Below are 12,530 nucleotides of genomic sequence, written 5' to 3'. Positions count from 1 at the left end.
CTCTGTTGCCCAGGTTAGAGTACAGTGGCACGATCTCGGCTCATTGCAACATCTGCTTCTGAGGCTCAGGCGATCCCCACTGCCTCAACCACCCGTGTAGGTGGGACTACTGGCATGCGTCACCATGCCCTGCTAATTTTATGTGTGTGTGTGTGTGTGTGTGTGTGTGTGTTTTGTAGAGACAGGGTCTCACTATGTTGCCTAGGCTAATCTCAAATTCCTAAGCTCAGGCAATCCACTTGCCTTGGCCTCCCAAAGTGCTGGGATTACAGGTGTGAGGCACCCTCTTGGCCCTGCTGGGCTCCTTTGGAGCACTATAAAAAAATGTCTGCCAGCTCCACTCAGAGTTCTTCTCTCACATCAAGCCACAGTAAGGCAGAGTTTCCCTGTGTGCTTCATCGCTAACTTTGCACTGGCAGGGTCCTCTCCAGTTAGTCAGATATTGGAAGACTTGAAAGTGCTTCCATTCCTTAATCTTTTTCCAATAACCTTTACATAAATGATGTCGTAAATCACCTACATCACATAAGTCTTTTTTTTTTTTTTTAATTCAATAACAGGGGTGCCAGGGCTGCATGTATCGGATTATTTTGTGGATCTTTTGAGTTGAGAACAGCAGGCTGTCACCTGTGGCCAGCGCAGAAAGATGCAATCCTATTGATGGAATCAACTGTAACATGTGTTTCTGTTAGGGAACACGTGCTTGGGAAAAACAAAAGGACCTAGATTTATTTCCCTTAGCGCTATAAGCCTTTGAACATTTTTGGATGAAACTTCTATATTAAAATTCCAAAGCCTCTGTTTTCTAGTTTGAACATAAATCCAAAATACAGAAGACATCACTGGAAAGAAAGAGAGGTGGTCTAAATGAAGAAAGATGGGGCGGTGCTTGCTTTAAATACCACCAAAGTTTAATGAAATATTTTTACTGTGCACATCTATCTTTCTTGCTTTTTTTTGAAGAGATGAGGTCTCACTTTGTTGACAGTGGGTGCAATCATAGCTCACTGTAACCTTGAACTCCTGGGCTCAATCGATCCTCCCACCACTGTGCAAATCTTTTCCTTTTTGAGATGGAGTTTCCTTCTGTCACCGGGCTGGAATGCAGTGATACCATCTTGGCTCACTGCAACCTCTGGCTCCTGGGTTTAAGCGATTCTCCTGCCTCAGCCTCCTGAGTAGCTGGGACTACATGCATGAGCCACCGTACCCTGCTAATCTTTGTATTTTTAGTAGAGATGGGGGTTCACCATGTTGGCCAGGATGGTCTCTTTCACTTGACCTCGTGATCCCCTCGCATAGGCCTCCCAAAATGCTGGGATTACAGACATGAGCCAACATGCCTGGCCTGTGCAAATCTTAATTGCCATTTTCAATTTGGACTTACTAGACTTAGCCAGAGAAGGGGAGACATTTTGAGGGGTTACTCTCACTTATTGAGATTTGAGACTAATTTGTTCCAGGTACAATGCTAGAGCTTTACACATATAATCTTACTGATCTTGTTAACAATTTCATCAGGTGGATGTGGTTGACAGTCTCAGGGAGATAAAGTGACTTCCCAAAGGTTTCCTAATTAGAGCAAGGCAGAGCCAGGATCAAGCCCAGGTGACTCTATCTTGAATTCCTTGGATTTTCCTCTAGGTCACCTGCCTGTTCTAGACGTTCTCAACCCTGGCTCCACTGCAGAATTGTCCCTCATAAGACTTTAAAGCACAGTGTCAAGGTCCCACCTCTGACCTGCTCAATATTTGGGGGTGAGGTCTTAGCATGGATATATTATTTTAAGTTGCATGAGTGATGATTCTGCAGCATATTCAGGGTTGAGAATCACAAATCAAGTGGTTAAATTACTGAAAGTAGCCTAGGCTAGAAAGATTCAATGTTACAATTAAGTTTATGATCTAGGCTAGAAAGAGATGACAATAGCATCAACTTACATACCATCCAAAGCAGTGCTTCTCAAACTTCACCATGCCTAGGAATGCCCTGATGATTTTGATAAAATGCAGACTCTGACTCAATGAGTCTGGAGAGGTCTGTTTCTGTATTTCTAATAACCTCCCAGGTGATGCTGATGCTGTTCATCTGCAATCACATTTTGAGTAACAAGGTTTAGGGGACCAAGAGTTCAAGCTGTGGATGGGAAATATCCACTGACTACCAAGGGATGAAGGTGGAAATCCTAATATTGTTTTTTGGAGCACTGTGTTTTTCACAAGTCTCCCACCACGTTCACAAAGAACTGAAAAGGCAGAGTTTTGGTGACGATCCCTGCTGGTCTCGTCATCCATTCCTTCATCCCCTTTGGATGGCCTTGCTGGGTTGCAGAGGATGATCAGAGTTGTTCTGTGATAGATACTTGGGTGTCAGTAATGTTTAGTAGTTTCAATTTTTAAAAAAGATGTTTCATTCAACTGAAGCTCAGAGTAGACTTTTTTATTCCCCTCTAGGTCAAAATTAAGGTTCTTTGCATAGCAAGAAAAAATGACTGTCCAAAGCCATGCTGCTGTTCCATGGCCTACTCCCCCTAAGAGAGAATTTCTTCCCTTCTTACTTGACTCACTGTGCTGTGTTTAAAATGAAAGAATCATTACAATTTCATTGTAATGATAATTGCTATCTGAATTTCTCTGAACAAAATGTCTTAATTTAAAAATGGTATTAGTCCTGCCCTGTAATTTTTTGGGGTAGACATTTATATTGAAAGTTCAAAAACCAGATCAAAAGGCACTAGGAAATTTCCAGACTAATGTAAGAAATTAGTGAGCTGAAGAGGAAAACTTTTCTCAAGTCAATGTAAACATGAAAGCCTAGCGCAAGCTGAACAGTGATTAAAACAATGATTTCAATTAAATTGTTTGTACCTATATATATTTAAAGATACTCACTGCCATGCTTCCTTCTGGGAGTTTTGCTGGCTGATCTTTATAAGGCATCTTCTTAACTTCAAAGGAAACCAGGGATGCAAGTGCATAGGGATCATTTTTTCTCTGAAAGTAAAATTATTTATTTTAATAAATTTCATATAAAGCTTTTAAAAGTTATACTGGCAGCCACCCAATTATTTTTGGTGTTTTGCACTTCAAGCCAAGATTTCCTCCTTCCTTATTTTCTGTTTTAACTTTTTTCCTCCCATCCAGGCATTCATCCATCTACCTGCACATCCATCCAAGCATGCATGCATCCATCCATCCATGCATCCATCCACATCCATCCATGCATCCATCCATCCAGGCATCCATCAGTCCATCCAAGCATGTATCCATCCATCCCACATCTATCCATCCATCCATCTATCCATCCATCCAGGCATTCATCCATCTGTCCATCCATCCATCCATCCATGCATCCATCCAAGCATCCATCCATCCATCCATCCATCCATCCATCCATCCATCCACCCACCCATCTATCCAAGCATCCATCTATCTAAACATCCACCCATCCATCCAAGCACCCATCCATCCATCCATCCATCCATCCATTTATCTCCTTCCTATTTCTAAGGAGAATTTGTCTCATTAATTAAAGACTGTGTATAATAAGGTTAAAATAAAAACAGAAAATCAGAGTCCTAAAAAGGAGTAAGCAAAGAATTAACATAGTTATTGCTAGTGAAGGAAAAAGGAGAGACATGATGGGTTACCAAATTCTTATCAGATAGAGGGAAATATTTTAGAAGAGAAACTGGCAGTAAGTTATAAAGAAATGTATTGGCCGAGCATGGTGGCTCATACCTGTAATCCCAGCACTTTGAGAGGCTGAGGCAGGCAGATCACCTAAGGTCAGGAGTTTGAGACCAGCCTGGCCAACATGATGAAACCCCATCTCTACTAAAAATATAAGAAAAAAAATTCGCTGGGTGTGGTGGCAGGTGCCTGTAATCCCAGCTACTCAGGAGGCTTAGGCAGGAGAATGGCTTGAACTCAGGAGGCACTGGTTGCAGTGAGCTGCCACTGCATTCCAACCTGGGTAACAGGAATGAAACTCCGTCTCAAAAAAAAAAAAAAGTATTACATTTCACAATTTACACAAGACCCACAACAGGGTTTCTTGGGCCTCATGAGTCCAGTCCAATTGTTGAACTGTAATAATTGTGTTTAAATATTTTTTACAAAGTTTTTTTCCCCTATAGTGGATTTTTTTTCCCTCCATTATTTAAACCCTTTTCCCTCTACATGGTAAAGGCAGGACTTAGCATATAACTTTTATATACTTAAACTTACCATATCTTTGGATGTTTCTTTCTTTGTACTCCTACCCTGTGGAATAAATAACCCTACTCATTTGGGAAAATTCTTTTTTGGATGTGATCCTAATGTGCGCTTCTCTCTTGGCATTTCCATTTTAACTAAAAGTTGGATTTTTGTTTGTTTGAGGAGTGTTTTTATAAAATTCAGGAATTTTTGCTCATAAAATCTTGTGTATACCTGGTGATTTCCATCTAATTTCCTTGCCATCCTGACTGATAGAAACAAGAGAAATTCTAGTAATTATATCTTGTGTGTAAGGATTATAATTATATTCTCAAATGTATTTCCATGCTCCCAAACCTCCAATGAAGAAGTTTTCTTCAATCTCCAAGTTCAATAGAGAATCGATAGAAAATATTACTGTTCTTGAAGTCATGTCTTTGATAAGCAAATAGTTTGAAAACCCCATCTCTGCATGAAAAGCCTTCTAGATGGAATGTGTTGTTCTTACAGATTCTGTATTTATAAATAGGAAAGTTTCTTATGCATCATAGATGGCATTTGAACTCTAGGATGTAGAATATGGATTAACATGTATCTCTAAGGGAGTTTTCTTTCAATTCCTTCCTTTGCCCTTCCTCTGTTGCCAAGGCTGGAGTGCAGTGGTGTTGGTCTTCACTCACTGCAACCCCTGCCTCCTGGGTCCCTTCAAGTGATTCTCCTGCCTTAGCCTCCCAAGTAGCTGGGACTACAGGCTCACGCCACCACACCAGCTAATTTTTGTATTTTTTAAGTAGAGTCAGGGTATTACCATGTTGGCCAGGCTGGTCTTGAATTCCTGACCTCAAGTGATCCTCCTGCCTCAGCCTCCCAAAGTGCTGGCATTACAGGCATGTGTCACCATGCCTAGCCTCATCACCAATCTGAACCGTCATTTCTTGTGGTTCACAAACCGCTCTGCTTTGCTGAACTTCAGACATACCTGAGAGCAGTCTCAGAGACTGATTCAGTAAGTCCGAGATGAGACTGTATCTGACATATTTTTTGGAAGGTTCACATTGTTTAATTTTTAATTTTTCTCCATTACTTTTCTCCCCAGCTAGATGATACAAAAATGGAAGGCATATTCCATTGAATATAATGTCTATATCTTCTACAGACTCTAGAGCAATGTGCACAGGAGAGCTTAATCAATATGGATGTCTGACCACATGAATGAAGGGTGAATAAACACATTTAATGCTTTGGTCATTTGACGACTCTCCCGCTCCATGTACCATCCATTTGTTGCCAATTATGAAAGATCTTTCTATTATTGAATTGGACACCCTTTCTCCCTTTAACTAAAGAGTTCAGGAAGTTGTAAAGGGGGGTAGTAACATAAAGTGAGGGCTACAGTCCATGTGAAAGGGATATTGACATGCTCTCACCTCTGCAATTCAGACATGTGCACAGATGTAGCCTGTTGCACTAACAAATCATGAGGTAGGCAAACAGCCTGTAACATCACCTCTCCTGGATCAATCTGCTCTTTGTTTTAAATGTATTCTCCCATAGCAAGGTTTCTTCCACCCTTTTTGGAAGGAAAAAAAAAAGTGCATCTTCTTCACTTTTAAAGAATGCTCTGGAGCTCCAAGGAATGGAAAGTGTTGCTTATTAGACTGATCAGCAGAGTCAGCATCAAAGATACCTAAGTCCTGCATTGCAGGTCAGAGGCATGGCACAGGTGAGTATTTAATAACCCTTGAAAAGCAATTATGGGCAGAGTTGTCATAGTGATTCCACATCCAAAGTTAAATGCTTCCAGTTGTGCTCTTTACATAACAATGATATTATTCTTATGTTCAAAATAATCTCCTCTCCCATACAGCAATCTACTCATGTAATAGCAATCACTGCCATATTGTAGGCAATTTAGAATTGAAACACCAGCTGGGGTTAATATCCCTTGGCAATATTGTGGACCTTTGTCTTGCCCCAGCTAGCTATTAATCCCCAGAAAATGCCTTGCTCCTCTGTCATTACTGCATCATTTAAACCGTGGTTTGTAGCTCACTGGCTGTCTCTATGATGCATTTTTGCACTGGCTTATTTCACTTAACGTAGCAGCCTCCAGTTCAATCCATGTTCTCTCCTCAGTTTGGAAGCCTCATCTCAACCTGGAGGGTTTCAGTTTGAGAGATGTAAGAAAATGAGATGCTCGCCTCTGCCTAAAATGCAAGAAGTCTTTGCTAAACTCACTAAATCAGAACAGCTTGTGGCTCGAGGGAGGATGAGGTACAAGAATTTGGGAGAAAAGCCAAATGTTATCACAAACATGAGCCAAAATTCCTCACAGAAGATTATTCTGCTGAATGGGCTGGCTGGCCACAGATGTCAGCATAGGTGCATTCCTGGCTGCACCTGTGCTTTTGAGCTATGGGACCAGCAGGACTTCTTTTCTGGTCCCAACCCTGATGACTAACACAAGACCTGGTACAGACAGGATGAAGGGAAGAAAGTGGCTGAAGGCAGCCAATAGCTACTAAAGCAATCCCTAGCTGCCCTCATTGCTCATCAGCATAAGACACTCCTGCCAGCACCATGACAGTTTGCAAATGCCATGGCAACAACCCAGAAGTTACTGCCCCTTTCCATGGCAACAACCCAGAAGTTACCACCCCTTTCCATGGCAACAACCTGGAAGTTACCACCCCTTTCCTAGAAAGTTCTGAATAACTTGCCCTTCAGTTTGCACTCACCCACCCCTTAAGTTGCATATAATTGAACATGGGTATAAGTGGATATAAATAGAGTTGCGAAGGGTCCACCAAGTCCAGCTCTGGGCATGCTGCCTAGGAGTTAGCCCGCTCCTCGTGGAGCAGGTCCAGTTCAATAAAACGTTGTTGTTTAAGATTGTGACTTTCCTTACCTCCTCTCTTAAAGTACGAATGAAGCCCCTTTTGCCCCATAGCAGTGTCATCTGTCATCTGAAAAGGCAATATAAAGTTGCTTAAATTCATTCCTGAACGAAGCCAAGAATGCTTACGGGCTAAGCCCGAATTTTGGGGTTCACCTGTCCTGCATTACTTTTGCATCTCAAACCAAGCCATCAAGGTGGCATTTCCAGAGACCCCAGAGAAAGGCATCAAAAAGCACTTTTGGTTCCTTTTGTTCAAAGGTATCACAAGCTTTTACATTTCCAGAATATCAGCTGCTTCCTGGGTCACTCGCCATAGGCCATGAGGGATAATTTGTTGTGATCTCATTTGTTAGTTTGACTGCTTTCATTCTAAATCTACAAGGACTTGTAGACAAGCCAAGGCTAGCATTTGGCCTGAGATTTTTCATTCATTAAGACATCATGAGTAGTATCTTGTGTCAGGTGATACAAGGGCTGGGAAGAAGATTCAAAGACAAGAAAACATTCCTCCTGCACTTGAGGAGCTTACCCTCTGGTGTCAGCTACAGATATATTTTTGGGAAGATTCCTCCACTTCCCTTCCCAAAACAACTTCTTAACCTCACAAGTTTTTTTGTTTTTTTTTTCATTGCATACGGCAGAATTTCAATATTTTATTCACTCAGCAGATCCGAACCCAAAAGTTTACTTGTATGGTTCATGCTTATATCTAAGTTTTGAAGTAAAGGCAGTACATTCTGCCCCTTGGTCTACATATCACATCATTTTGCTGCCTTTGCTCCCTACTCAGGAGAGCAAGCAGGAGGCTGTCGTGTTTATTCAAACCTGTAACCTCCCACTTAAGGAAAAGTAGATTCCTTATAGAGGTTTTGCCTTTTGAGGTGGCCAATGACACTGTTATGGGGGAAAGGGGGCCTAACTCTTACTTTATGAGGGGATATAAGGAAAGTCACAAAGCTAATATTAAACACAATCCAGATCAACATTCATAGATATAATAATTGATTGTGTGATCGAATCCTGCAATTTTAAATGGAAATATACTTTCCTAACATTCTAAAACAGTACTGCCCCATAGAACTTTCTTCAAGAAGAGAAATGCTCTTAATCGTCATGGACCAGTGCAGTAGCCACGAGCTATGACTCTTAAATACTTAAGATGTCATCAGTGAGACTGGGGAAATGAATTTTAAATTTTGGTCGAATTGAAATACTTTAAATAGTCATATGTGACTGTTACTACTGTATTGGACAGTATAATTCAAGAATCAAAAGATTTTGTTTTTTTGATTCAGAAATAGCATGCTATACTATTTAAATATCTTGAAAAAGTTTAATACATGGTATTTAAAACCTTTATAGTAGTTATAGTATAGTCATTCATAATATAGGAGTAAATAGTTTAGCCATCTGTAGTACAGTGATCGTAATATAAAGTCTACAGAGGCTGCTATAGTAATCTTTAGTTCAGCAGTCTAGCTTAGTAACATACATAGGGTAAAAGCTCAACATTCTCCCTCTTACTATCTATGTGACTTGGGAAGCCCACATAATCTCTGTTTCAGTTTGCTTATCTGTGAAATGCAGCTGACAATAATAATACACGTCCCATGGGATTGCTTTAAGAGTTAAATGAGTCATTCATATATAAGCATGTAACATGGTGCCTAGTTACATGGAAAGCACTCAGTAGTAACCTATTTGCAGACAAATGGGCCTCTTTGGAAAGACTGGCTGGCTGTTCCTTAAGCATAAAGAGCCATTTAGATGTAGTCTGCTCTCAGTCAACCAAAGCATCAACACAACACAAAAGTAGACAGCATACAGAGTTCTTGCTGGCTTAAGCCAAATAGAATAAACACCATAAATTACATGTGAGCTACCCATAGAATCAGTGAATTTTCAGGCATAAAAGGAGCCTTTAGTCCAATCTCTTCATTTCACAAATGAGGAACTTGAGCCCCATGAAAGTTAAGCGGCTGAACACAACCAGGCAGGAATGGAGCTGAGCCCCTGCATCCTGACCTGACCTGGTATCCACCAAAGGGAGGGAAAAGAGACTCTGTCTAGTTTCAATTACGGTCATTGCTCCTAGAACTTGAATTTAATGTATGTCTGTAGTTTCTTGCACATCACTTTGCTAACAGGCAGTTTTCACATTCATGAAATTCAAAAACATGCTCACCCCTGTGTTTACACATACACTTTTGCCAATATTTACCAAAACTCCAAGGGCATCTGCACTCTTCTGGTTCAGAATTTTGCCCAATTAGTGATAATGTCTGAGAGTAGATGGAATATGTGTGTAGTAAACAGTCATAACAAAAACAACTGAAACCCTAATTCATTACTTCCCTCTCATACAAGTAAGTTTAGTGAAGTATTTTAAGGAGCAAATTAACTAGATTAAAGAAATTTGTGCAATACTGTGACAAAACAGAGTCAGGCTTTGCTAGTGGGGATGGAAGATTATTGATTGTAAGGGGTTGAATAATGTCGTCCCCAAATTCATGTCCACTTAGAATCTCATTATATGACCTTGTTTGGAGTAATAGTCTTTGCAGATTTAATTAAGGTAAGGCTTGAGATGAGATTGTACTGGGATTAGCATAGGCTCTAAATCCAGTAAGAGTGTCCTTATAAAAAATAGAAGACACAGGGACACAGAGACTCAGAGGAGAAGGTGATGGGAGATGGGAGGAAAGTAGAGTGATAGTCTACAAGCCACTGAATGACCAGGATTACTGGAAACCACCAGAAGCTAGGAGGTGCCAGTCCTGGTGATTCATGCCCATAAGCGCATGGATTCGAGAGGCCAAGGCAAGAAGATTGCTTGAGGCCAGGAGTTAGACATCAGCCTAGGCAATAGAGCAAGATATCACCTCTACAGAAATAATTAAAAACTGAGCCTGGCATGGTGGCAGGCACCTATAGTCCCAACTACTCAGGAAGCTGAGGTGGGAGGGTTGCTTGAGCCCAGGAGTTCAAGGCTGCAGTGAGCTATGATTGCACCACTTCATCCCAGCTTGAATGACATAGTGAGACCCTGTCTCCACCAAAAAAAAGAAAAAAAAAAAAAAAAAGAACAAAAAAACCCCAAAGAACAAAAAACCCCCACAAAAACCAAAAAAACTTGGAGGGAGGCACGGGATAGTTTATTCCTCAAAGCCTCCAGAAGGAACCAACCCTGCCGACACATTGGTTTCAGATTTCTGGTTATGGACTTTAAGAGAGTACATTTCTGTTGTGTTAAGCCACTTAGTTTCTGGTCCTTTGTTGCATCAGCCCTAAGAAACTAATCTATTGATCACAGTAATATAACTTACTTCCAGCTTTCATCTGACTAGAGAAAAACAGGATTTATAGTTTATGCTTTCAGACAAATTTCATCTAAAAGTAGGAAATTCAAGAGTTGGTTAATGATCAGTGGTAGCAACTCTCCAAGGTGGCCACCAGGGATTCTTCCCTTCTGGTATTCAGACCCTTGTGTGGGTACCTCTCCTACTGAATGAATATGGCTGATATGTGCAAATGATAGGACACTGTGGAAATGACAGAAAGTGGCTTTCACGGCTAGGCCATGAAAGATATAAGAGCTTTGCTGTCTCCTGGCTCACTTGCCTGGGGGAAGCTAGTCACCATGTTAGGAGATTGCTCAACCACCGCCGTGGAGGGGGCCACATGGTAAGGCCTGCTGTGCATGTCTCCGAGCCATGTTGTGAACAGAGCCTCCAGCCCCACTCAAACCTTCAGATGACTGACATCTCAGCCCCAACTAACGTCTCAGCTGTAACTTCAGGAGATACACTGAACCAGAATCACTCAGCTAAACCATAGCCAGATTCCAGACTCAGGGAGACAGGGTGAATGTCCATTGTTTTAAGCTGCTAGGTTTTGGGGAAATTTGTTATGCAGCAATAGATAACTAAAACACTGTTCAGAACAGACCTCTTGGTTTCCTCTCCCGAAACAGTATTCCTCCAAGTCTTCCTCACCATTTGGCTTAGGCAAAAAAACCTTGGAGTCAGTCTTGATTCCTCTCTTTATCTCATTTTCTCACAATAAATTCAACAAGTATAGCAAGGTATGAGTCTGGATTGATTTTTTTCTCCAAAATTAATCCAGACTCATACCTTGCTATACTGTACTTGCTTCACTGTTTTGCTCTAGATTAACTCAACACCATTTCCCTCTGGACTACTGCAGTAGCTTTCAAACCCAGTGTTTCCAATATTGCCCTTTCAAAGCTGTTTTATTAGATGCTGAGTAAACATATATCATTTATAGCATATGATGATAGAGAAAGAAGCCAAGTTGAATATGCCTACCCCTGACTTTAATGAAACATTACAAGTAAGTACCTTTGAAACATTCTCTTTGTTTCTTGCTAAATGTCTTCTACTCTAAGAGGCTACTTACTACTCTCTTGAATTTTGTGCTTTCATTTCCTTGTTTTCCTTTAAAGTTCTACCAACCTACTGCTTAGGTTGCCTGTTTTTTTTGGTTTTTTTTTTTTTGAGCTTTATATAAATGTAATCATAATTGACTTGACTTTAAAACTCAATATTATGTTCCTGAGATTCATCCATGCCAATGTGTCTAATTCATTCCTTTTTATTACTGTGTAGCATTGCTTTGTTAGAGTATGTATTAATTTATTTACTCCTATTCTCTAAAAAACCTAATTGTCACATCACTTCTTAGATTAACTTTGTGTGGTCCATTGCACTTAGACTAAATTCCAGGCTCCTGTCTATGGCATGTAATTCCTATAATGTCTGTCTCATCTGCAGTAATACAGACATGCTGGTCTCCATTTATTATTTGAACAGTTCTAAAGTGTGCTGGCCTCAGGGCCTTGGCACTGCGGTTGTTTTCTGTCGAGCTCTGCCTGCAGGTCTTCCCGTCTCAGATCTCGGTTCCATAGCACCTCCTCCTAGGGCTCTCCTCTGCCCATCCTACCTGCAGAAGCAGCCCCGCTCTCTAATCTTTATCCCACTACCCTGATCTCACCACCCCATTCTACTTCCTTCCTGGCACCGATGCATTGGTTTACCTGCTCAGTGTCTGACTCCCTCCCCTGAGATAACATCTCTGTGAAGGCAGGTGCTTTGTCTGTTTTGTTCACAGCTATTTCTCCTATAACTAGACCCTGAAGCAGCCCTTGGCACAGAGTAGGTCCTCCCTACATATTTGTTGAGTGAATGAATATATAACGGTTTTATTTTAAAAAGAGTCATATAAATTGGGCACTGTGCCTCTCCTTAGGTCAGCGGTTCAAAATGGGATGATGTTGTCCCCCGAGGACACTGGTAATATCTGGAGATAATTTTGGTTGTCATACCTGGGGTAAGGGTGCTGCTGATACCTACTAGATAGAGGCCAGGGATGCTGCTAAATATCTTGTAATGCCCAGGGTGGCTCCGAACAAC

At 41.1% G+C, this 12,530-nt stretch overlaps 1 protein-coding gene across 1 annotated transcript in view; it reads right to left on the bottom strand.

Moving 5' to 3' along the window:
* The window catches only part of ITGA8 (integrin subunit alpha 8), a 190,721-nt gene that overhangs the window by 13,950 nt on the left and 164,241 nt on the right, over positions 1 to 12,530 (bottom strand). The window contains exon 28 of the mRNA XM_032243982.1: positions 2,892 to 2,993. Coding sequence (XP_032099873.1) covers positions 2,892 to 2,993 — 102 coding nt within the window. The remainder of the gene's footprint in view (positions 1 to 2,891; positions 2,994 to 12,530) is intronic.

This window comes from Sapajus apella, unplaced genomic scaffold (genome assembly GCF_009761245.1).
Source record: "Sapajus apella isolate SASKATOON/1434 unplaced genomic scaffold, GSC_monkey_1.0 scaffold53, whole genome shotgun sequence".
Classification (NCBI taxonomy): domain Eukaryota; kingdom Metazoa; phylum Chordata; class Mammalia; order Primates; family Cebidae; genus Sapajus; species Sapajus apella.
The sequence above is the reverse complement of the archived record's forward strand: the minus strand, read 5'-3'. Positions and strand labels throughout refer to the sequence as shown.